The sequence below is a fragment of the Bombina bombina genome, chromosome 3, assembly GCF_027579735.1.
Source record: "Bombina bombina isolate aBomBom1 chromosome 3, aBomBom1.pri, whole genome shotgun sequence".
Classification (NCBI taxonomy): Eukaryota; Metazoa; Chordata; class Amphibia; order Anura; family Bombinatoridae; genus Bombina; species Bombina bombina.
In genome coordinates, this window is record NC_069501.1 from 387266751 (window position 1) to 387294292 (window position 27542).

Genomic DNA, 27542 nt, shown 5'->3' on the forward strand with positions numbered 1-27542 from the left:
AATTAATAACAGGAGAGAGAGAGAAAGAGAGATTGAGACGCACACAGGTTGATAGACATTGAAAGCATTTAAACTATATACATTTAGCAAACAATAAAATTATGCATATATATATATATATATATATATATATATATATACACAGACATCAAAATAACAAGAGTATGGCATTGAGCAATGATAATTTGTTATTGGACTAACTATACATTTTAAGTTTACAAACTTTTGGGAAGAATGCCTTCCTTTTTCAAGTCTCCTCCTCTCCCTGCACTCAAACCTCTGTAACACTTTCTGTTCTTTTTAGCCATCCTGTGTTTTATGATATAATCTTTAAATTCCATCAAATTGGTCAGTATTGATTCAGACTTGAAAAAGGAAGGCATTCTTCTGAAAGCTTGTCAGTTTATAATGTATAGTTAGTCCAATAAAAAGTATCATGGGTCAATGCAATACTCTTGTTATTTTGATATCTAAATCTCTGGACTAACACGGCTACTCCAATCAATGTATATATATATGTTTCTGCACTCACATTTCCCACTAGTTAACAACCAGGGTGCAAAGTCAAATTTTCAAACTGAATTAATTCTATTATACTGAATATGAATAGCAGCATTAACTCAATATAGATACGTTGAAGCTGACCATCTTTTCTGTTAACCTATGAGCATCAGAATTCATACTGTGTACTAATGATACCTCATATATACTGAGGTTCCCTTTGTGAGTACCTTTGTTTATGTAATAAAGCATCATTTAATTTATACAGAGTTACGCTATGTTCATTTTGCTTTAACTTCTCCTACATGCACATCTGACCGGATATTCAATCCCACGGAGAGGGAACAGATACACAACCTGTGTTCTCCAAGAGGCAAATCGTTTACAAGGAGATCTGACACCAATGATACCTCATATTCAGTGAGGTTCCCTTTGTGAGTATATTTGTGTATTTATCTGGTTAGCGCTGTACCTTAACAGGATTACACTATGTTCGCATCTTTCTTATTCTTCTATGTGAACAACGCGAGGAACTAAGTCAAGTGGGAGGAATAGATCAGCAATCTGACACGTACTTCCCAACGCCCAGTACAGAGCGAAGAGACTAACTAGGAGAAAGAAACTGGTGTAATTCCAGCGATCAAACACTCTACAATTACCTCATTTGATTGAGGGTTCAAATTGTAAGTAGCTAGGATAAGACACATACGAGGACCTCCTTAATCAACTTTAAAGTGGGACTGTTCTTGAATTGAAAGACTCTTGCCTATGTATTAGAACCTTTCTGTCCTTATTGTCTAATAGTAAATAGACCGGGTGCTGTCTCTTATTTTTATTTCCTGGGGTCAGACACCTAGTTAAAAGGTTCTTCCTGAAAAGTAACTGAACAGATTAGATGTTCTATGTCAGATTATCTTTAACACCGCACTTCCCTCTGTACAAATCATTTGTATCCATGCATTTATATTTTTAATCCCTAGTAGTGATTTCTTGTTGATTAGAAAACATATCCTGTTCCCATCTTTTATAGTATCTGAATATATCCAATCATAGCAGATTATTTGAATTGACGGGGAAACTGAAAAACGAGTTTTCTTTCAACATATTCTATCTTAGTTTAGCTCTGGAAACTGTATATTATTTTTCTACCCTTTCTCTCTCTCTCTTTCTCTCTCTTTCTCTCTCTCTCTCTCTTTCTCTCTCTCTCTCCCATGCTCTCTCTGTCTCTTTTTCTCTTTCTCTCTCTCTTTCTCACTTTATTTATTTCTCACTATCTTTCTTTCTCTCTTTCTATCTCTCTTTTTCACTTTCTTCATTTCTCTCTCACTTTCTCTCTTCAAACACACAAACACACTTTGCTCTCTCTCACACAAACTCCTCTCATACACACTCCTCTCATACACAAACACACTTATTTCTCTCACACACAGTCCTCTCACACACAAACACACTTATTTCTCTTAAATACAGTCCTCTCACACACAAACACACTTATTTCTCTCACACACAGTCCTCTCACACACAAACACACTTATTTCTCCCACACACACACTACTACTACTACTACTATACTTACTGTTAGGTAATATCGGCAGACTTGCTGGGCCTATGGCTCTTATCTGCCATCAATATCTATGTTTCTATGTTTCTTTGATACTACAGTACTTTATACTGGCCATGGTGCATTGCAGATTCTCCACTCTTACGCAAGCCTCTATGATTTCCTCTCATAGCCTACTTCTAATGATGTTGACCAAATCATACCTCCCCAGTTACGTTGCTCTCGGCACATACACCTATATCAGAGCCTATGGCATCTATTTATCAAGCTGTCAACAGCAAATACGCTGGAATTCCGCAGCGTATTTGTGTCGAGCCTGATTCGCCGTAGTTATCAAACCCTACAGACTGGCAAAAGTAGAATTTAGTGACGTAACATACGATCCGGCGGACTCAGTCCGACACAGATCGATGGTTATGTCACTCCAGATGTTCCGAACGCAAGTTCGGTACAATCTGACTACTTTTGAAAGTTATCAAAGAAATTGCAGGTACGCTCGCCACTTTTCCGGCCCAGAGTACCTGGTTTTCAATCCGCCGCCCTGGAGGCAGCGGATGCCATAGGAATCAATGGGAGTCTGACAGCAGTGAAAGTTCATGTTCGCTGCTGCCCGATATTCCATTTATTCCTATGGGAACATCTACACCTAACACCCTAACATGTACCCCGAGTCTAAACACCCCTAATCTGCCCCCCCACACCGCCACCACCTACATTATACTTATTTACCCATAAACCGCCGCTCCCGGACCCCGCCGTAACTCAATAAACTTATTAACCCCTAAATATATAAACCCCTAAGCCGCCGCTCCAGGACCCCGCCGTCACCTACATTATACCTATTAACCCCTAATCTGCCGCCCCCTTCACCGCCACAACCTACATAAAGTTATTAACCCCTATCCTGCCGATCCCGGACCCTGCCGCAACTAAATAAATTTATTAACCCCTAAACTGCCACACCCGGAGCCCACCGAAACCTACATTATATTTATTAACCTCTAATCTGCCCCCCCCTACACCGCCCCACTATAATAAACATATTAACCCCTAAACCTAAGTCTAACCCTAACACCCCCCCTAACTTAAATATAATTTAAATAACTCTAAATAAATATTACCATAATTAACTAAATTATTCCTATTTAAAACTAAATACTTACCTGTAAAATAAACCCTAAGATAGCTACAATATAACTAATAGTTACATTGTAGCTATCTTAAGGTTTATTTTTATTTTACAGGCAACTTTGTCTTTATTTTAACTAGGTACAATAGTTATTAAATAGTTATTAATTATTTAATAACTTCCTAGCTAAAATAAAGACAAATTTACCTGTAAAATAAAACCTAACCTAAGTTACAATTACACCTAACACTACACTATCATTAAAATAATTAAATAAATTAACTACAATTAAATAAAACTAATTACAATTAAATAAAATTAACTAAAGTTCAAAAAAAACAAAACACTAAATTACAGAAAATAAAAAAATAATTACAATAATTTTAAACTAATTAAACCTAATCTAATCCCACTAATAAATTAAAAAAGCTCCCAAAAATAATAAAAATCCCTACCCTACACTAAATTGCAAATAGCCCTTAAAAGGGCTTTTTGCTGGGCATTGCCCCAAAGTAATCAGCTCTTTTACCTGTAAAAAGAAAATACAATACCCCCCAACATTAAAACCCACCACCCACACACCCAACCCTACTCTAAAACCCACCCAATCCCCCCTTAATAAAACCTAACACTAACCCCTTGAAGATCACCCTACCTTGAGCCGTCTTCACCCAGCCGGGCACAAGTGGACCTCCAGAGGGGAAGAAGTCTTCATCCAATCCGGGCAGAAAAGGACCTCCAGAGGGGCAGAAGGCTTCATCCAGGCGGCATCTTCTATCTTCATCCATCCGGAGCGGAGCGGGTCCATCTTCAAGCCAGCCGACGTGGAGCATCCTCTTCTTCCGACGACTCCCGACAAATGAAGGTTCCTTTAAATGACGTCATCCAAGATGGCATCCCTTGAATTCCGATTGGCTGATTGGATTCTATAAGCCAATCGGAATTAAGGTAGGAAAAATCCTATTAGCTGATGCAATCAGCCAATAGAATTGAGCTCACATTCTATTGGCTGTTCCAATCAGCCAATAGAATGCAAGCTCAATCCTATTGGCTGATTGGATCAGCCAATAGGATTTTTCCTACCTTAATTCCGATTGGCTGATAGAATCCTATCAGCCAATCGGAATTCAAGGGACGCCATCTTGGATGACGTCATTTAAAGGAACCTTCATTCAGTGTTAGGACGTCGTTTGAAGAGGATGGCTCCGCGTCGGCTTGGCTTGAAGATGGACCCGCTCCAGATGGAAGAAGATAGAAGATGCCGCTTGGATGAAGACTTTTGCCGGTCTGGATGTCCTCTTCTGGCCGGATCGGATGAAGACTTCTGCCCCTCTGGAGGTCCACTTGTGCCCGGCTGGGTGAAGATGACTCAAGGTAGGGAGATCTTCAGGGGGGTAGTGTTAGGTTTTTTTAAGGGGGGATTGGGTGGGTGTTAGAGTAGGGTTGGGTGTGTGGGTGGTGGGTTTTAATGTTGGGGGAGTATTGTATTTTCTTTTTACAGGTAAAAGAGCTGATTACTTTGGGGCAATGCCCAGCAAAAAGCCCTTTTAAGGGCTTTTTGTAATTTAGTATAGGGTAGGGAATTTTATTATTTTGGGGGCTTTTTTATTTTATTAGAGGGATTAGAATAGGTGTAATTAGCTTAAAATTATTGTAATTCTTTTTTTTTCTGTAATTTACTGTTTGTTTGTTTTCGTAATTTAGTTTATTGAATTTAATTGTAATTAATTGTAGTTAGTTTAGGTAATTAATTTAATTGTAGTGTAGTGTTAGGTGTAATTGTAACTTAGGTTAGGATTTATTTTACAGGTATATTTGTCTTTATTTTAACTAGGTAGTTATTAAATAGTTAATAACTATTTAATAACTATTGTACCTAGTTAAAAAAGATAAAAAGTTGCCTGTAAAATAAATATAAACCCTAAGCTAGATACAATGTAACTATTATTTATATTGTAGCTAGCTTAGGGTTTATTTTATAGGTAAGTATTTAGTTTTAAATAGGATAAATTTATTTAATTGTAGTAATTTTATTTAGATTATTTTAAATTATATTTAAGTTAGGGGGGTGTTAGGGTTAGGTTTAGACTTAGGTTTAGGGGTTAATACCTTTAATATAGTAGCAGCGATGTTGAGGGTGGCAGATTAGGGGTTAATAAATGTTGGTAGGTGTTGGCGATGTTAGGGACGGCAGATTAGGGGTTAATAAAATTTAACTAATGTTTGCGAGGCGGGAGTGCGGCGGTTTAGGGGTTAATATATTTATTAATGTGTTTCCGATGTGGGGGGGCCTCAGTTTAGGGGTTAATAGGTAGTTTATGGGTGTTAGTGTACTTTTTAGCACTTTAGTTAACAGTTTTATGTTCCGGCATTTGCCCATAAAACTCTTAACTACTGACTTTTAAATGTGGTAGGAGTCTGGACAGGAGAGGGTCTACCGCTTACTTCTTCCAAGACTCATAATACCGGCGTTAGGCAAATCCCATGGAAAAAATAGAATACGCAATTGATGTAAGGGGATTTGGGGTAAGCTCGAGTCTACATTCTAATCACCTACTATAATCATGCTTTCACTAGTTTAGCATATACATTCAAGTTGTTAGGTGCACATGTGTTTAATTGAACTATCATTGTAGTTTTGCACCTATCTGCCCTGTTTGTAATTTAGCTGTCTTATTTTATTTTATATTTCATATTTTTGCATATTATTGCATATCTTTACTTTTTTGGCATATTTTGCATATTTTGCGTTTTTGTATATGTTGCATATTTTATAAACCTCAAGTAATAATGTGATACATTTATGATATTTTACTGTATCTCTAGTGTTTATAATTTTGCATGGTATTACTTTATCTGCAAGTATATAGATATTTTTATGCATTTATTTTCTACCAAATTTGCATTGTATATTCCAGATTCACTTTTGAGCTTTTTCAATTTTTTTGCATAACTTAAGCTATGTATTAGTATAAGGGGTTAACTTAAAGGGCCACTGTAAGTAAATATTTTCTATGCCTGTTACTAACTAACTACCACAAATACGCTTTTTATCAATAGCATTTCATTAACATATCTCTACCGTATATCAGAAATCTTGTCTGCAAATTTAATTGTTTTCCAAACCCACTCCGTGGGTATCCTGCTCTGTACCAATCCGTTTACAATACCTAGGTTTCAAAATGGCGCTTTAAACACAATTTCATTGGTTTAAGTATTTTGAACACACAGTGCTGAAAATAGTGGGCAGGATAACGTGACATCATCGGGGGAATAAAATATATAACTTTTATAACGTTATGAAACTTCGTTTTGGAGAAAATATAGGTCAGTAGGTTTTAATTAATGTTTATTAACTTTAATATGTTAGTTGTTTGGCTTAAAAATGATAACAGAAAGTAATCCTTTAATGTTTGGTTGTTGTGATGGGCGTGTTTTATACTTTAGATTTTAACCTATTAGAATGTAACCTCAGGTTTTTAAGTAATTCATAACTGGGACACCTAGGGCTATGATTTTGGCTGATTGCCGAAACATGTAAGCCATTGGTGTCACGCTCACACAACGTTTGTCCAGTTGCACCCTCTAGCCTATGTTTGACTATTTTAACTTTTGTCAATAAATTTCATTTTAAAGTATTTCTTGCTGGATCCTATCTTCGTTTTTGTCTTCAATTGACACCAGTTGAGGATCCTGCCTTTCCTCTTAGCGATTTTGCAACCCCGGGTGAAGATTATCATCACCCCACACATCACTAATGACGTCACTGTTTGGAGCCCAGTGGCACGCACCAGTACCTGGAGGGAGGTTGCACCGGGAGGAAGCAGTGCATATGCTCACCGAGTAAGCTCTCGTTCTGTTGGTCTACAGTCTCCCTGATGTCCTGCGGAAATCCTCTGATGGCGGATGAATAAGTCTCAGATATCCTAGTGTTGAAGTACCTCTGGGGTGAGTGGATATTTGGTTCTAAGTCCCGGGAACAATATCGTAAGCTGTTTTGCTTTATATATTCGTATGCAGTTTATAGGAGTTACCGCCAACCCTCTTTTTTGCTACTATTATTGGGTATTACTGGTGATACCTTTTAGCTCCTATTTGTGAGTTGCATCTCTAATTGAGGAACTTTTGTGTGAATTATATCTGCGTTTTGTGTATATTCCATACAATATTCAGAATTTAAACATGGAGGGCCCAGTGCAACAATTTTTCTCCCTTATGCCAGCAATAGCACACACTAATCCTGGAATGGACTGCGAGAAAATCTTTTCTGATGACAAAGGAACATTGTCATTAAGTACTTTGTTTGATTCGATGGAGACTTTATTATTTAAAGAAACAAAGGCACAGTGGGACATTTGGACATTACAATCATATATAAAAGCCAAAATGATCCCAAAAGGATTAAGAATATACAAATTTCCCACCTTTGAGGTGGATGTTAATGATAAAGATTTTGTTAATGCATGGAATAATGTCCTGTCTGAGTGCTCAATGCAATTGATGTTATTATTAATACAGTATAGAACGCAACATCTAAATGATATCAAGGCAGAAAATGACAGCCTCCAAACAGAACTAAACACACGTAGTTCAGACCTTGATTTTCTCAAATTTGATAATATTTTGCAGGATTCTTTAGCCCATGGTAAACAGGTAATTATGGAAAAAAAACATATCAAATTTATAAGAGATAAAACCGATTATCTAAAAAACTCTGTTTATATCTGGAACAGAAAACAACGTTTTGATTATAGACGTAGTTTACCACAGTCGAAAAATCGCAGAGGGAATCGCAGAAACTGAAATAGACAGTCTAAACAAGTTACTTTTTCGGATATTGATACTGATAGATTCTCTGATGAAAATGTATCTGGTATGGATAATAACACTGGCACAATTACCTATGCTTACACTGTGTCCAATCTACAATCAGGTATTCTGAAAAATACACCAACCTCTGCTATTATGACCCCCATACCATCACAAACAGGGGCTAGACATAAAGAAAAAAATCAATTCTTCTAATATGAGCACTAAATATATTCCAACTGGTACATCTATTGAGCCTACTGGTATTTCTACAGTAAATTCCAATATGCAAGGACAGTCAATACTAGATCAGGTTTTTCCCTTGGGTCAGCTACCGCAGGGAGTGGGAGGGACACATACAACCAATCAAGTCACTCAAGACAGGTATCAACTGAGAGGCAATCGCACCCAGACGAAATACAAATAAATAATATTATTAATCTATCACCAGTTAAACTAACTAAGGATCAAATAGATTTATTAGGCCTTAGATGAGGCTTTGCACCTACAGCTCAATTTGACCTGTTTCAAACGATGATAGATATCAATCGATTTATTTGGAACATCACTCTCAGAAAATACTACTCTGATTTACCATCATCACACGTGAAAGTTGTAAGTGATCCCACTGTTCCCAAACCTGAGATTCAGACATTTGCAGAAGTCTATGATGTTATCTCGCTTCCCATTCATAGTAGGGGCCCTGTTGTTGAGACATTTCATTCTCGAGTCAAGACTGATCTTCAAATTTTGAAAGATAATTCAGATAAACTTACACATAATCTGCCCAAAAGACAACAACAGGCTCTTAGGTCCCTACAACAGAATGATAATTTAGTCATACGCCCGGCAGATAAAGAGGTTACTATTGTAGTCGTGAATCAAGCTGATTATGTATCTGAAGCCTTACGACAATTAAATAGCCCACTAGATTATTCTACCTTGGATAGAAACCCTACAAGTGACTATAGGAGACTTTTGGTGGACATTTTGGATGATGGTTTTGAACATGGATTTCTTGATGAAAATACTGTGTCTTTTCTCAATGTTACTTGTCCCAAAATCCCTATGTTCCACCTTTTTCCAAAGGTCCACAAGTCTTTATTAAATGTAAAGGGTTGCCCTATAGTTAGCGGTGTTGACTCACTATTAGAACGACTTTCCCAGTGGTTAGATGCTATCCTACAACCTCTGGTTAGTGCTCTCCCTTCATACACTAGAGATTCAAAACACATACTCAAACTCTTGGCAGATTTTAAGTGGGAAGCTCATTATAGCTGGATTTCAGTGGATGTTGTCTCATTGTACTCCACTATTCCCCACTCTAAAGGCATTGAGGCAGTTGAATATTTTCTCAGGACATTCACTGACTACACAACAGATTTTCAGATATACATTGTACGTGTACTCGAATTCCTGCTAACGCATAATTTCTTTTCTTTTGAGGGGCTCTACTATCTCCAGAAGCGCGGTACCGCTATGGGGGCTAAGTATGCCCCTTAGTATGCCAATTTGTATCTAGGCAAATAGGAAACGGATAGCATTTTTGAAGATAGTAACCCCTTTAGGTCTCATATACATTTTTATAAGAGATATATAGATGACCTTCTTTTGATTTGGTCTGGTCCCATTCAGATATTGTTTCCTTTATGGAAAGGCTAAATTATAACAATTTAAATCTATGTTTTACCTATACTTCAGATTATATCCGCATCAATTACCTAGATTTATGCCTTATAGGGGATACAGAAGGGTCCATTCATACCAGAGTGTATCGTAAGCCCATCTCTGGCAACACCCTCCTGCACGCCTCCAGTTGTCACCCTAAGAATACCTCATATGCAGAAGCTAAAGGACAGTTTGTTAGACTTAAAAAAAACTGCAGCAGACAAATGGACTATGTGCAGGAGGCTAAGTTGCTAGAGACTAGACTTAAGCATAGGAAATATGCATGCAGTCATATTACAGAAGCCAAAAACAAAGTGGATAATCTTGAGAGGGACACCCTATTAGAAGATAAGCCTTTGGGTAATGCAGACAGATTTAATGGGGTTCATTTTGTAACAACCTTCAGTGCCCAATACTCACAAATCTGTAGTATTATCAAGAAGCATTTCCCTCTTCTTGCCGCTGATGACAAACTTGTAGAGACTGTTAGAAAAGGAATTTGGTGCTCCTACAAGAAATTTCCAACACTTGCTTCCATCTTAGCACCTACTCAACTTAAACAGACAACACACCCATCTAGTTCCTGGCTCAAACATCTGGGGATGTTCAAGTGTGGTCATCGTAAGTGCAAACCATGTGATTATGCACAAGTGACCTCTAAATTTACTTCGTCAGGGACTGGTCAAATGTACCTAATAAAGACTTGCCTCAATTGCAAGAGTACTGACATTATCTATTTGATTTCATGCATTAAATGTATTGTCCAATATGTTGGATTAACCTCTAGGGACATCAACTCCCGTATCAGGGAGCACTTTTCTACTATTTCTAGGGGCACATCCACTACGCTTTTAGTTCAACATTTTGCTACTAAACATGACTGTAGTCTTAATTCTTTCAGGTGGGCAGCTATTGAGAAAGCCTGGGTACCAAACTTCAACACTAGGATATCCGAGACTTATTCATCCGCCATCAGAGGATTTCCGCAGGACATCAGGGAGACTGTAGACGAACAGACCGAGAGCTTACTCGGCGAGCATATGCACTGCTTCCTCCCGGTGCAACCTCCCTCCAGGTACTGGTGCGCGCCACTGGGCTCCAAACAGTGACATCATTAGTGACGTGTGGGGTGATGATAGTCTTCACCCGGGGTTGCAAAATCGCTAAGAGGAAAGGCAGGATCCTCAACTGGTGTCAATTGAAGACAAAAACGAAGATAGGATCTAGCAAGAAATACTTTAAAATGAAATTTATTGACAAAAGTTAAAATAGCCAAACATAGGCTGGAGGGTGCAACTGGACAAATGGTGTGTGAGCGTGACACCAATGGCTTACATGTTTCGGCAATCAGCCGTAATCATAGCCCTAGGTGTCCCAGTTATGAATTACTTAAAAACCTGAGGTTACATTCTAAGTATAAAACACGCCCATCACAACAACCAAACATTAAGTTAACCCCTTATACTAATACATAGCTTAAGTTATACAAAAAATTTGAAAAAGCTCAAAAGGGAATCTGGAATATACAATGCAAATTTGGTAGAAAATAAATGCCTAAAAATATGTATATACTTGCAGATAAAGTAATACCATGCACTATTATAAACACTAGAGATACAGTAAAATATCATAAATGTATCACATACTTGAGGTTTATAAAATATTCAAAATATACAAAAACGCAAAATATGCAAAATATGCCAAAAAAGTAAAGATATGCAATAATATGCAAAAATATTGGATATAAAATAAAATAAGACAGCTAAATTACAAACAGGGCAGATAGGTGCAAAACTACAATGATAGTTCAATTAAACACATGTGCACCTAACAACTTGAATGTATATGCTAAACTAGTAAAAGCATGATTATAGTAGGTGATTAGTATGTAGAGGATAAAGTATGTACTAACAATCGGCGAGATTACGAGTCTTGCGTTAGCCTGAAAAATCAGCGTTGAGGGGTCCCAACGCTGCTTTTTAATGCCCGCTGGTATTACGAGTCTGGCAGGTACAGGTGTACCGCTCACCTTTCTTCCGCGACTCGAGCTTACCGCAAATCCCCTTACATCAATTGCGTATCCTATTTTTTCCATGGAATTTGCCTAACGCCGGTATTACGAGTCTTGGAAGAAGTGAGCGGTAGACCCTCTCCTGTCCAGACTCCTACCGCATTTAAAAGTCAGTAGTTAAGAGTTTTATGGGCTAATGCCGGAACATAAAACTGTTAACTAAAGTGCTAAAAAGTACACTAACATCCATAAACTACCTATTAATCCCTAAACCCATGCCCCCCCACTTAGGAAACACTTTAATAAATATATTAACCCCTAAACCGCCGCACTCCCGCCTCGCAAACACTAGTTAAATTTTATTAACCCCTAATCTGCTGTCCCTAACATCGCAGACACCTACCTACATTTATTAACCCCTAATCTGCCACCCTCAATGTCGCCGCTACTATATTAAAGGTATTAACCCCTAAACCTAAGTCTAAACCTAACCCTAACACCCCCCCTAACTTAAATATAATTTAAAATAATCTAAATAAAATTACTACAATTAAATAAATTAATCCTATTTAAAACTAAATACTTACCTATAAAATAAACCCTAAGCTAGCTACAATATAGCTAATAGTTACATTGTATCTAGCTTAGTGTTTATATTTATTTTACAGGCAACTTTGTATTTATTTTAACTAGGTACAATAGTTATTAAATAGTTATTAACTATTTAATAACTACCTAGCTAAAATAAAGACAAATATACCTGTAAAATAAATCCTAACCTAAGTTACAATTACACCTAACACTACACTACAATTAAATTAATTACCTAAACTAACTACAATTAATTACAATTAAATTCAATAAACTAAATTACAAAAACAAACAAACAGTAAATTACAGAAAAAAAAAGAATTACAAGAATTTTAAGCTAATTACACCTAATCTAATCCCCCTAATAAAATAAAAAAGCCCCCCAAAATAATAAAATTCCCTACCCTATACTAAATTACAAAAAGCCCTTAAAAGGGCCTTTTGCGGGGCATTGCCCCAAAGTAATCAGCTCTTTCACCTGTAAAAAAAATACAATACCCCCCCAACATTAAAACCCACCACCCACACACCCAACCCTACTCTAACACCCACCCAATCCCCCCTTAAAAAACCTAACACTACCCCCCTGAAGATCTCCCTACCTTGAGCCGTCTTCACCCAGCCAGGCACAAGTGGACCTCCAGAGGGGCAGAAGTCTTCATCCGATCCGGCCAGAAGAGGACATCCAGACCGGCAGAAGTCTTCATCCAAGTGGCATCTTCTATCTTCTTCCATCCGGAGCGGGTCCATCTTCAAGCCAGCCGACGTGGAGCCATCCTCTTCAAACGACGTCCTAACACTGAATGAAGGTTCCTTTAAATGACGTCATCCAAGATGGCGTCCCTTGAATTCCGATTGGCTGATAGGATTCTATCAGCCAATCGGAATTAAGGTAGGAAAAATCCTATTGGCTGATCCAATCAGCCAATAGGATTGAGCTCGCATTCTATTGGCTGATTGGAACAGCCAATAGAATGCGAGCTCAATTCTATTGGCTGATTGCATCAGCTAATAGGATTTTTCCTACCTTAATTCCGATTGGCTTATAGAATCCTATCAGCCAATCGGAACTCAAGGTATGCCATCTTGGATGACGTCATTTAAAGGAACCTTCATTCATCGGGAGTCATCGGAAGAAGAGTATGCTCTGCGTCGGCTGGCTTGAAGATGGACCCGCTCCGCTCCGGATGGATGAAGATAGAAGATGCCACCTGGATGAAGCCTTCTGCCCGTCTGGAGATCCTCTTCTGCCCGGATCGGATGAAGACTTCTTCCCCTCTGGAGGTCCACTTGTGCCCGGCTGGCTGAAGACGGCTCAAGGTAGTGTGATCTTAAAGGGGTTAGTGTTAGGTTTTATTAAGGGGGGATTGGGTTAGTTTTAGAGTAGGGTTGGGTGTGTGGGTGGTGGGTTTTAATGTTGGGGGGGTATTGTATTTTCTTTTTACAGGTAAAAGAGCTGATTACTTTAGGGCAATGCACAGCAAAAAGCCCTTTTAAGGGCTATTTGTTATTTAGTATAGGGTAGGGATTTTTATTATTTTGGGGAGCTTTTTTATTTTATTAGGGGGATTAGATTAGGTGTAATTAGTTTAAAATTATTGTAATTATTTTTTTATTTTCTGTAATTTAGTTGGGAGGTTTTTGTACGTTAGTTAATTTTATTTAATTGTAATTAGTTTTATTTAATTGTAGTTAATTTATTTAATTATTTTAATGATAGTGTAGTGTTAGGTGTAATTGTAACTTAGGTTAGGTTTTATTTTACAGGTAAATTTGTCTTTATTTTAACTAGGAAGTTATTAAATAATTAATAACTATTTAATAACTATTGTACCTAGTTAAAATAAATACAAAGTTGCCTGTAAAATAAAAATAAAGTTATATTGTAGCTATCTTAGGGTTTATTTTACAGGTAAGTATTTAGTTTTAAATAGGAATAATTTAGTTAATTATAGTAATATTTATTTAGAGTTATTTAAATTATATTTAAGTTAGGAGGGGTGTTAGGGTTAGACTTAGGTTTAGGGGTTAATATGTTTATTATAATGGTGGCGGTGTAGGGGGGGCAGATTAGGGGTTAATAAATATAATGTAGGTTTCGGTGGGCTCCGGGAGCGGCAGTTTAGGGGTTAATCAATTTATTTAAATGCGGCGGGGTCCGGGATCGGCAGGATAGAGGTTAATAACTTTATGTAGGTGGCGGCGGTATAGAGGGCGGCAGATTAGGGGTTAATAGGTATAATGTAGGTGACGGCGGGGTCCGGGAGCAGCGGCTTAGGGGTTAATACATTTATTAGAGTTGCGGCGGGGTCCGGGAGCAGCGGTTTAGGGGTTAATAAGTTTATTGAGTGGCGGCGGGGTCCGGGAGCGGCAGTTTAGGGGTTAATAAGTATAATGTAGGTGGTGGTGGTGTGGGGGGCAGATTAGGGATGTTTAGACTCGGGGTACATGTTAGGGTGTTAGGTGTAGATGTTCCTATAGGAATCAATGGAATATCGGGCAGCAGCGAACATGAACTTTCACTGCTGTCAGACTCCCATTGATTCCTATGCCATCCGCCGCCTCCAGGGCGGCGGATTGAAAACCAGGTACGCTGGGCCAGAAAAGTGGCAAGCGTACCTGCAATTTCTTTGATAACTTCCAAAAGTAGTCAGATTGTGCCGAACTTGCATTCGGAACATCTGGAGTGACATAACCATCGATCTGTGTCGGACTGAGTCCGCCGGATCGTATGTTACGTCACTAAATTCTACTTTTGCCGTTCTGTAGGGTTTGATAACTACGGCGAATCAGGCTCGCCACAAATACGCTGCGGAATTTCAGCATATTTGCTGTTGACAGCTTGATAAATAGAGGCCATAGGCTCTGATATAGGTGTATGTGCCGAGAGCCACGTAATTGGGGAGGTATGATTTGGTCAACATCATTAGAAGTAGGCTATGAGAGGAAATCATAGAGGCTTGCGTAAGAGTGGAGAATCTGCAATGCACCATGGCCAGTATAAAGCACTGTAGTATCATAGAAACATAGAAACATAGATATTGATGGCAGATAAGAGCCATAGGCCCAGCAAGTCTGCCCGATATTACCTAACAGTAAGCATAGTAGTAGTAGTAGTAGTGTGTGTGTGTGTGTGGGAGAAATAAGTGTGTTTGTGTGTGAGAGGACTGTGTGTGAGAGAAATAAGTGTGTTTGTGTGTGAGAGGACTGTGTGTGAGAGAAATAAGTGTGTTTGTGTGTGAGAGGACTGTGTGTGAGAGAAATAAGTGTGTTTGTGTGTGAGAGGACTGTGTGTGAGAGAAATAAGTGTGTTTGTGTATGAGAGGAGTGTGTGTGAGAGAGAGCAAAGTGTGTTTGTGTGTTTGAAGAGAGAAAGTGAGAGAGAAATGAAGAAAGTGAAAAAGAGAGATAGAAAGAGAGAAAGAAAGAAAGAAAGAAAGTGAGAAAGAAATAAAGTGAGAAAGAGAGAGAGAAAGAGAGAGAGAAAAAAGAAACAGAGAGAACATGGGAGAGAGAGAGAAAGAGAGAGAGAGAGAGAGAGAGAGAAAGAGAAAGAGAGAGAAAGAGAGAGAGAGAGAAAGGGCGAAAAAGAGAGAGAGAGAGATTTTAACAATAACACATTATATATATATATATATATATATATATATATATATATATATATATATATATATATATATATATATATATATATATGTAAAATAATATACAGTTTCCAGAGCTAAACTAAGATAGAATACGTTGAAAGAAAACTCGTTTTTCAGTTTCCCTGTCAATTCAAATAATCTGCTATGATTGGATATATTCAGATACTATAAAAGATGGGAACAGGATATGTTTTCTAATCAACAAGAAATCACTATTAGGGATTAAAAATATAAATGCATGGATACAAATGATTTGTAAAGAGGGAAGTGCGGTGTTAAAGACAATCTGACATAGAACATCTAAACTGTTCAGTTACTTTTCAGGAAGAACCTTATAACTAGGTGTCTGACCCCAGGAAATAAAAATCTACACGTCCTCATTAGGTTCCTTAATAAAGCCCCACGGTTTCGCTATCATTTGTATGCCGATGATACACAAATCTACCTCTCTGCACCAGAACTATGCCGGTCTATTTACTATTAGACAATAAGGACAGAAAGGTTCTAACACATAGACAAGAGTCTTTCAATTCAAGAACAGTCCCACTTTAAAGTTGATTAAGGAGGTCCTTGTATGTGTCTTATCCTAGCTACTTACAATTTGAACCCTCAATCAAATGAGGTAATTGTAGAGTGTTTGATCGCTGAAATTACACCAGTTTCTTTCTCCTAGTTTGTCTCTTCGCTCGGTACTGGGCGTTGGGAAGTACGTTTCAGATTGCTGATCTATTCCTCCCACTTGACTTAGTTCCTCGCGTTGTTCACATATAGAAGAATAAGAAAGATGCGGACATAGTGTAATCCTGTTAAGGTACAGCGCTAACCAGATAAATACACAAATATACTCACAAAGGGAACCTCACTGAATATGAGGTATCATTGGTGTCAGATATCCTTGTAACGATTTGCCTCTTGGAGAACACCGGTTGTGTATCTGTTCCCTCTCCGTGGGATTGAATATGCGGTCAGATGTGCATGTAGGAGAAGTTAAAGCAAAACAAACATAGCGTAACTCTGTATAAATTAAATGATGCTTTATTACATAAACAAAGGTACTCACAAAGGGAACCTCAGTATATATGAGGTATCATTAGTACATGGTATGAATTCTGACGCTCATGGGTTAACAGAAAAGATGGTCAGCTTCACCGTATCTATATCGAGTTAATGCTGCTATTCATATTCAGAATGAATTCAGTATAATGAATGTATTTAAAACAAGCTTAAAACGTGTTGTAGAAATTGAATCGAAATAAAAACTAAATAAAAATACTGATCAGTAAGTTAAAGAGCAGCCGGAACAACACCGCAGAGTTGCCTGACGCGTTTCAAAGCTCCTTAACCTTAACAATTGCTGTCTCTGTTAAGTGAAGGGGTGAAATCCAGATTGCAGTGGATCAAGGAGGGAGTTTAATGTAAGGAAATGGGATAGATGTGCATATACTAGCTTTTCAAGAAGCTTTGAGGCAAGAGGGGTAGGGAAATAGGGCGGAAGTTGGATGGGGATATTGGCTCAAGAGAAGGTTTTTTGAGGATAGGTGTGACTAATGCATGTATAAGAGATATGGGAACTATGCCAGTGCTGAGGGAGAGGTTGAAGATGTGTGTGAGTATAGGGGTAAGGGTAGAAGAGAGGGAGGGGAGTAGTTGTGAGGGGATGGGTTCGAGGAGTCAGGTAGTGAGGTGAGAGAATAGTATAAGGGCAGAAACTTCTTCCTCTTTAACAGGAGCAAAAGAGCTACATTTATGGCTATGTGGGCTTTGGATGATTGTGAGCTTTTGAGGGGGTGGGAGACCGGTATTATGTTGAGAGCTGATTTTATTTCTGATGGAGTTGATTTTGTTGTTAAAGTAGCTGGCAAAATCTTGACCTTAGAGAAAAGTTGTGGTGGGAGGTGGGGGTGGGCGGAGAAGAGTATTGAAAGTGGAAAACAGACGTTTTGGGTTTGAAGAAAGAGTAGAGATAAGAGTAGAGAAGTAATGTTGCTTATATAGATTAACCCCTTAACGACCAAGGACGTACGCCACACGTCCTCAAAAAAAATGCAGTTAATGACCGAGGACGTGTGGCGTACATCCTTGGTCTGGAAAGCAGCTGGAAGCGATCCTGCTCGCTTCCAGCTGCTTTCCGGTTATTGCAGTGATGCCTCGATATGGAGGCATCCTGCAATAACCCCCCTTGGCCATCCGATGCAGAGAGAGCCACTCTGTGGCCCTCTCTGCACCGGACATCGATGGCCGGTATCGTTGGTGGGTGGGAGCTTACGTGGGAGGCGGGTGGGCGGCCATCGGTGCTCAGTGTGAAGTGGAGGGGGGCGGGATCTACGGGGGCGCGCACGGGAGCGCGCGCGTGCACGGGGGGTGGCGGGCGGGCGCGTGCACGGGGCAGGAGCGGGTGGGAACCGCTACACTACAGAAAAAAATAAAGTGAAAAGTAAAAAAATAACTAAGTGTAATTATTACAAATGTAATCTAAGGGATCTGGAAGGGGTTGGGGGTTGGTCTTGGTGTGGGGGGGGAAAGCTACACTGCAGAAAAGGGCATTTTTTAAAACAAAAGGCACATTTTTTTACAAAACTGGGTACTGGCAGACAGCTGCCAGTACCTAAGATGGCGCCCATTAAGGCAGAGGGGAAGGGTTAGAGAGCTGTTTGGTGGGGGATCAGTGAGGTTGGGGTCTAAGGGGGGATCCTACACATCAGCATATGTAAATATGCTTTTTTTTTTTTTTTTAAAAGGGCCAAATACCTTTTATTTTAGTACTGGCAGAGTTTCTGCCAGTACTTAAGATGGCGGGGACAATTGTGGGGTGGGGGAGGGAAGAGAGCTGTTTGGGAGGGATCAGAGGGTCTGATGTTTCAGGTGGGAGGCTGAGCTCTACACTAAAGCTAAAATTAACCCTGCAAGCTCCCTACAAGCTACATAATTAACCCCTTCACTGCTAGCCATAATACACGTGTGATGCGCAGCGGCATTTAGAGGCCTTCTAATTACCAAAAAGCAATGCCAAAGCCATATATGTCTGCTATTTATGAACAAAGGGGATCCCAGAGAAGCATTTACAACCATTTGTGCCATAATTGCACAAGCTGTTTGTAAATAATTTCAGTGAGAAACCTAAAATTGAGAAAAAATTTACTTTTTTTTAATTTGATCGCATTTGGCGGTGAAATGGTGGCATGAAATATACCAAAATTGGCCTAGATCAATACTTGGGGTTGTCTACTACACTACACTAAAGCTAAAACTACCCCAAAAAGCTCCCTACATGCTCCCTAATTAACCCCTTCACTGCTGGGCATAATACACGTGTGGTGCGCAGTGGCATTTAGCGGCCTTCTAATTACCAAAAAGCAACGCCAAAGTCATATATGTCTGCTATTTCTGAACAAAGGGGATCCCAGAGAAGAATTTACAACCATTTATGCCATAATTGCACAAGCTGTTTGTAAATAATTTAAGTTAGAATCCAAAAGTTTGTGAAAAAATTTTTGAAAAGTGAACGATTTTTTGTATTTGATTGCATTTGGCGGTGAAATGGTGGCATGAAATATACCAAAATGGGCCTAGATCAATACTTTGGGTTGTCTACTAAAAAAAAATATATACATGTCAATGGCTATTCAGAGATTCCTGAAAGATATCAGGGTTCTAATGTAACTGTCACTAATTTTGAAAAGAAATGGTTTGGAAATAGCAAAGTGCTACTTGTATTTATGGCCCTATAGTTTACAAAAAAAGTAAAAAACATGTAAACATTGGGTATTTCTAAACTCAGGACAAAATTTAGAAACTATTTAGCATGGGTGTTTTTTGGTGGTTGTAGATGTGTAACAGATTTTGGGGGTCAAAGTTAGAAAAAGTGTGTTTTTTTCCATTTTTTCCTCATATTTTATAATTTTTTTTATAGTAAATTATAAGATATGATGAAAATAATGGTATCTTTAGAAAGTCCATTTAATGGCAAGAAAAACGGTATATAATATGTGTGGGTACAGTAAATGAGTAAGAGGAAAATTACAGCTAAACACAAACACCTCAAAAATGTAAAAATAGCCTTGGTCCCAAACGGACAGAAAATGGAAAAGTGCTGTGGTCATTAAGGGGTTAAAGGGACACTGAACCCAATTTTTTTCTTTTGTGATTCAGATAGAGCATGCAATTTTAAGCAACTTTCTAATTTTCTCCTATTATCAATTTTTCTTAGTTCTCTTGCTATTTTTATTTAAAAAAGAAGGCATCTAAGCTGTTTTTTGGTTAAGAACTCTGGACAGAACCCAGGTTGTTCACCAAAAATGGGCAGGCATCTAAACTTACATTCTTGCATTTCAAATAAAGATACCAAGAGAATAAAGACATTTTTTATAATAGGAGTAAATTAGAAAAGTGCTTAAAATGTTATGCTCTATCTGAATCACGAAAGAAAACATTTGGGTTCAGTGTCCCTTTAAGGGCAGAATATTAAGAGTTCAGGATGAACTTATAGTGAAGAAAGTCAGCAGAGATTTCCTCCAGAGATTTAAAATTGAACAAAAGCTGTGCAAACCGACCAAAAATGCAACTCATTATAGGTATAAATGGGCTTTTAAGAGATAAATACTAATTAAACAATGTTTAAAATCATTGAAAATGTTAATATATTTTCCTGTCCTACATTTTTTGCTGTTTTTTAGTATAGCTTCTTAATTATCAACATTTTGGTCATGTTTGTTACATTGTTTTTATATTAAGATTAGAGGAACAAGTGTGTATAAGAAAATAGGGTGCATGAAAATCATGTAAATAAATATCATATGCTTCTTATTGTTTGATTAACTAGTTTTCCAGGTATCGACATGTTGGAGTGAAACACAATCCTGTAGAAAATATTATATAATTATTATCTACAAATATTTCCATAGATTTTATGTTGGCTTTTGTAGAAAAATCATTAGATAAACTTTACTACATAAATATTAAGCAGAAATGCTAATGATAATTTCAAATGATAAACAAGTTTTGCTCATATGATTTTTATTTAATAGCAGAGTAGAGAACATGCAGTTTGTTTAAATAGTTTTTTGTGCTTTATTTACAATGATTAGCATCATTTTACAAATATTCATGAAAGCAAAGTTTTACTGGCTTTAATTATCCAATCTTTTTAAGTAAACCTCCAAGTGCACTACCAACCAAACCTAATACTGGCCCTATAATGCGTTTCTCTTTTTCCTCTTGATTGAAGCCTCTGGTTTCCTTTTCAGAAGCTTCCTCTGGATGATCCAAGGAATCTAGATCACGCACTGCGGCTTCCAGTCTTTTCATCACTTCACGTTCTTCAGCTGTTCTCTTCCCATTCGCAAAATGCTCAGCCAATCCTTTAGCCAAGCCTTTTAAAGCTGATTTACCAGCACTTAGGATGGATGCTCCTATACCTCTGATTTCCCTCAGTGATTCTTCTTCTAAAACATCCCTCTGACTCAGAGACTGTATGTCGTTCTCTTCACTAAAAATAAATAAATAAATCAGATTGGTAAACAAATTTTATGACTTTAACATTTTAAGATTTAACTATTTATTGGTTTTTAAAATATATTTTATTTTGTGAAAGCACAGTTCTACCTAATTAGGACAGATAAACACACACCTGGTGCTCTGAGGGCTTTTGCTTAGTCTGTAGTACCACTGAGCAAATAACAGACATCAGTAATTGCTTATAAAAAAGCAGTTACATTTTTTAACCCCTTAACAACCAGCGCCGTACCCTCTACATCGCTGCAGTCCTGGGCTTCTCATTGCCGCAATGTCACTAAAAATAGCGAGATTACATGGGGTGTTTTGGGCACTGCTGAAATTAAGTTGCAGAGTTACCAATGAGGAGAGGGCCACTCTGTGGCCCTCTCTGTATCGGACAGCGGTGGTGCAGATTGTTTCAGGAAGTAGCTGGGTGGGCGGTCCATTGCTGGATGGGGCAGGAGGAGGGCAAGAGCGGGTAGGACCTCTACACCACGCTACAGACAAGGAAAAAAAAAGCTGTGTCAGTGAGGGGGAAGGAAGGAGGAGGGGAAATGAGGGGGATCCTATGTGGGATCCGTTGAGGGAAAGAGATCTGGGAAGGGGAGGGGGGTATGGTAATAAAGGAGGGCAGGTACACTACAGAAAAAAATGGGTGAAATAAATTAAAAATTAGGTCAAACTGGGTACTGGCAGAAAGCTGCCAGTACCTAAGATGGTGTCTAATAGGTAGAGGGTGGGTGGAGGGTTAGAGAACTGTTCGGGGGATCAGGGAGGTTGGGGGTAAGGGAAGATTCTACACTGCAGAAAAGATATTTAAAAAAAATTATATATATAAAAAAGCCTTTTATTTTAGTACTGGCAGACTTTCTGCCAGTACTTAAGATGGGGGTGACCATTGTGGGGTGGGAGAGGGAAGAGAGCTGTTTGAGAGGCAATAGGGGGATTAGGGGTGGATCAGAGGGGGGATGTGTCAGGTGGGAGGGTAACCTGTATACTAAAGCTAAAATTAACCCTACAAGCTACCTAATTAACCTCTTCACTGCTGGGCATAATACAAGTGTGGTGCACAGCAGAATTTAGCAGCCTTCTAATTACCAAAAGCAATGCCAAAGTCATATATGTCTGCTACTTCTGAACAAAGGGGATCCAAGAGAAGCATTTACAACGATTTGTGCCATGATTGCACAAGCTGTTTGTAAATAATTTCAGTGAGAAACCTAAAATTGTAAAAAAGGTAACAATTTTTTTTATTTGATCCCATTTGTTGGTGAAATGGTGGCATGAAATATACCAAAATGGGCGTAGATTAAAATTTGGGTTGTCTACTAAAAAAAAAAGATATAGTTTTGATAGGTAAATATTAAAAAAATGCTCTATTTCTGTTTAAACGTAGTAATGCCAAAAATGCTCTGGTCTTTTGGGAAAGCTTTTGTCTGAAATGCCCAGTCCTTTAAGGGGTTAAATTGGGTATTTAGGCATTTGTATTTGTACCAAATTAGTTTAAGTTAATAAAAACTGATTATTTCTCTCTCTCACACACTATTTAGCTCTCCTGTTCAAGTGCACACCGCTGGAAGTACATTTTTTATGTGGGCGGGTTAGCTATCTTTTACAAGTTGAAAGTAAAAAGTTAGCACATGAGCGAAACCTGATATGCACCTTAATCAACTGCGCTAAACCCGAAGGTACTTTTGAATATTTCACTTCCAATGTTCTTCACATATTTGAAAATGTTCTTTTTATTCTTAAGTAAAATATGGAAATAAAAATTATCTTTCAATTTAACGCCCTTGTTCAAACCACGTTTATTCCTTCTAACTTCCTTTTAACATCTTACTACATTTTTGTGCTCTCATAAAATGTAATGTGTATATGTACTGGATGGAAAATGGAAGCAGATAGCACTTTACATTAGACACAGTTTTGAAAGCTTTATGTCACAAAATCATTACCACATATGTAAATATGACCATTGCATTTTTAAGAATTTAGTATCTCTTTTGAATATTTAGTAGGTTCTCTGAAATAAAATATTCATATCTAAAATAAATAGTTTTGATAGTTCTTTCCTTGTATATTTATTTTACCTTCGTGCATATGCAGATGCTATTAAAATGGACACTGCAACTATGTACTTAAAATTCATCTTTACCTGTTAAAAGTAAAAAAAAAAAAAAGAACAATTAGAACCATAACACATTTTTACCAAATGTGTTGATTTAAATCTCATTAAAGAAACATTAAAACACAATTATATTAAAGTCAGAATTAAAATATCATGATTCAGATAGAGCATATGCAATTCTAAACTGCTTTCCATTTTACTGCTGTTGCTTTGTTCACTTAGTATCCATTGTTGATAAGCATACCTAAGTAGGCTCAGGGGCTGGAGCTAGCTGCTCATTGGTGGCTGCACAAATATGGCTGTTGTCATTGGCTTACCAATGTGTTCAACTAGCTCCAAATAGTGCACTGCTACTCCTTCAATAAAGGATACCAATAAAATAAAGCTAAATTGATATTAGAAGTAAATTGCAAAGATGTTTAAAAATGCATTGACATGAGATTAGGGGTTTCATGTCCCTTTAATGAAATAAATTTTTAATCATTCAGTTGCACAAAATAATGCTTATGACATTTGCAAACTGTTTTATTCTAATATCTGAAGTATATTTTTAACATTTTTAGATTTCTTAGAACCAGACGGAACAGAGACATTAAAAATGAAATAATAACATGCTTAACTATGTGTAGATTATAAAATTCCATAGATCGTGTCAGTATTAATCTATAGATATAGATATTGTTATGTCATGTACAACTACAAGATTACTAATATCCCTTATTGCAAATTATTTTCATGATTACACCACAAAGCCTTATAATGTTTAGTATTCAGTGTAATGTTATAAATAAGCATTTGATTAATTTAATTGTTATTAATATTGTGTTGTTTCTTTTCTTTGGTGCCATAAAAAAGTGAGTTACCAGTATTAAAAATCTATACTAAATTTAAAATAAAGGTCACTCTCATAAGAAGTATAAATAAAATTGTTACAAATATATAAGTATAAGATATAACATTTGCTTACCAGGCTCTCAGGATATTGTTATAGGTTATCAGATATCTTGATGTGATGGTCTCTTCGGTGTGAGGGATTTACACCTTATATATCTGTGTCTAATCAGTAATATATATTCAAATTATCCTGAACAAATTTTCTAATAATATTGTAAATTAATATTTGTGTTAAATGATTCCAGCAAAGTCATTCACTTTATAAAAGCAAATAATATTATCACCTTAATTAAAGCCAAACATTACAGATTCAGATTTTTATTAAAAAAGATGATATATCAAATGACTATGATTTGTTTCATATATTTGTATTGCAAAGAGTCTATGATTAATTAGCTTTTTTGTCCATATGTGTTTTAGTATGTGTCTTTAACTATTTGTGTGTGTTACAGATAAATGGATAGATGATAGATAGACAGATAGATAGAATATAATAATTATAACACACAGTCAGTCACTTATGTTTGTTTGACAATCATCATTCCCAAATGAGCATAGTAGTCTTAGACAGTGACACACTCCACACAGTTTGTGTGCATCATCTCTCTCTCTGACCGGCACCAGTTGGTCACTTACCTAGCTAACGGCACTCGCAGAGTCGCAGCAGCAGGCTGAGTCCTCCTGAGGGACAGTCCTGAGTGAGCGAGGAGAGGACGGGTCATGGGCTGGCTGGTCAGGCTGAGACTCTCTGATCACTGACTGCTGTGAGACTGACAGCTGACAGGACTACACGGCCGGGTCGTCGACGTCGACTAACTGAAAGAGAGCACAGTGAGCAGCACTGCAGTGCACTTCTTCTTCTGATGGGAGGGATGGCCACACGACATGTTATAACAGTCACCTGACCTGACTGCTCTGCCTGCCTATCCGATTTCCTGCCCGGCAACTCAGCCCAGAGTGTCACTCAGACATACTAATATCTACTCTGATTGGCTAAGGGGCGGGCAGGCAGGGCTGAGGGCTCCCGAGGCTTGAAGAGTCAAGCCTCCAGTGGGAGCAGTATATGGGCTGCAGAGAGACTGCTGCATATAGTGCTATTCCCCACTGGGTGGCAGTCTCTAGCGGCCCATATACAACACAATACAGTTACATTCATATTGCGCAATGAAAGGATAGCTTGCCTCTTCTTTCTTGCGCAATATGAATGTATTAATATATTACGTTTTTTTTCCCCAATAAAAATATCAATAAATACTGAATTTGGTGGGGGGGTAGGGGGGATCACCTTTTGAGATACAAAAAAAAATGAAAAAAAAAAGATTTTTTTTTTAAATTTTTTTTAAAGGCTGTAATACACCATTTGGCCAGGGGAGGCACTGCCTCACCTGCCTCCTATGAGTGCACGTCACTGAGATACATATAATAAATAGATAGATGATAGATAGATTAGATAGATGATCATTTTATTAATTAACTTTAGTAGAACACATTTTTTTTTACATTAAAATCTGACATATAAAGAATAAAATATTGATTCATAAGTGTTAGAAAAAGAGTTTATTGAACATGATTTGTGTTATTAAAGGGACATGAAACCCACTTTCTTTCATTCTTGGTTTAGAAAGAGTGTGCCATTTTAAACAACTTTCTAATTTACTTCTATTATCTAATTTGCTTCATTGTCTTGATTAATTTGCTGAAGCAAAAGTGCTTCAGCAGAGTGTGAAATACAAAAATATATATAAAATTAATCAATTTAAGAAACGAAAAATGTATATGTGTGTAAAGATAAGATTCTTAAATCTTACAAAGAAGGTTCACAAATGGTGATATCTTAACTAACAATGTGTGATTGTGTATTAATCACTTTCAAACTCCCATGTGATTTAGAGTAAAAAATGTTTTAATAAACAAAATTAGTACAAAATTGTTAAAAACTGATGCAAACAAGTGATTCCAGACAATACCGAAATTTGAATATCTCACTATTGAAATTAATTATACCAGCATGCTATACGTTTCAGACATAGGGTTCCAAATGTGTAATTGTACTAATACCAACTTGCACTAAGTTATAAGGGTAAGGGTTAGGGTACAATGTTCTCCTTGCATTAAAATACAATGTATTCCTGCATGAAAATAATATATAAGAGATTTTACGGGGCATCTCCCAAAAATTGCATACACCACCTTTTAAAATTAAAAAGTAAAAAGAATGTCGACTCTTTTGAAAAAATATAAAAATATATGTTTAAAATTCAATATTATAGTAGAGCTCAAAGTTCCGGTCTTACAATGTCTATATAAGTTACCATATTGGATATTTCAATTTGCTTTAGCAAATATATCAGTATATTCATTTGTGCTGTCGTTAAAAGTGCATATCAGTGTGCCATTAATTGCTTCAACTCACAGTTCTTTGGTGTGATATTTATCAGTAACTTTCTGCTAGATTACGAGTTCTGCGTTAGCTTTAAAAAGCAGCGTTGAGAGGTCCTAACACTGCTTTTTACCTAACGCTGGTATTACAAGTTTTGCAGGTAGAGGCTCACCGCTCACTTTTCTTCCGCGACTCGAGGCTACCGCAAATCCCCTTACGTCAATTGCGTATTCTATCTTTTTAATGGGATTTGGCTAACCGCATTTAAAAGTCAGTATTTAAGAGTTTTATGGGCTAACGCCGGAACATTAAGCTCTTAGCTACAGTGCTACAAAGTACACTAACACCCATAAACTACATATTAACCCCTAAACCGAGGCCCCCCGACATCGCAAACACTATAATAAAATTATTTAACCCCTAATCTGCCGACCGGACACCGCCGCCACCTACATTATACCTATGAACCCTTAATCTGCTGCCCCTAACATTGCCGACACCTACATTATATTTCTTTACCCCAAATCTGCCCTCCCCAACGTCGCCGCCACCTACCTACAATTATTAACCCCTAATCTGCCGACCGGACATCGCTGCCACTTTAATAAATGTATTAACCCCTAAACCGCCGCACTCCCGCCTCGCAAACACTATATTAAATTTTATTAACCCCTAATCTGCCCCCCCAACGTCGCCGCCACCTACCTACAATTATTAATCCCTAATCTCC

General features: G+C 37.6%; 1 protein-coding gene across 1 annotated transcript; it reads right to left on the bottom strand.

Moving 5' to 3' along the window:
* Nucleotides 1-21047: 21047 nt before the first annotated feature.
* On the bottom strand, nt 21048-25154 carry LOC128652351 (bombinin-like peptides 2). Its single transcript, XM_053705292.1, has 2 exons — nt 25069-25154; nt 21048-21402 (listed from the first exon to the last, which is right to left on the bottom strand). The coding sequence occupies exons 1-2, from the start codon at nt 25152-25154 to the stop codon at nt 21048-21050; spliced, it is 441 nt and encodes a 146-aa protein (XP_053561267.1).
* Nucleotides 25155-27542: the final 2388 nt, after the last annotated feature.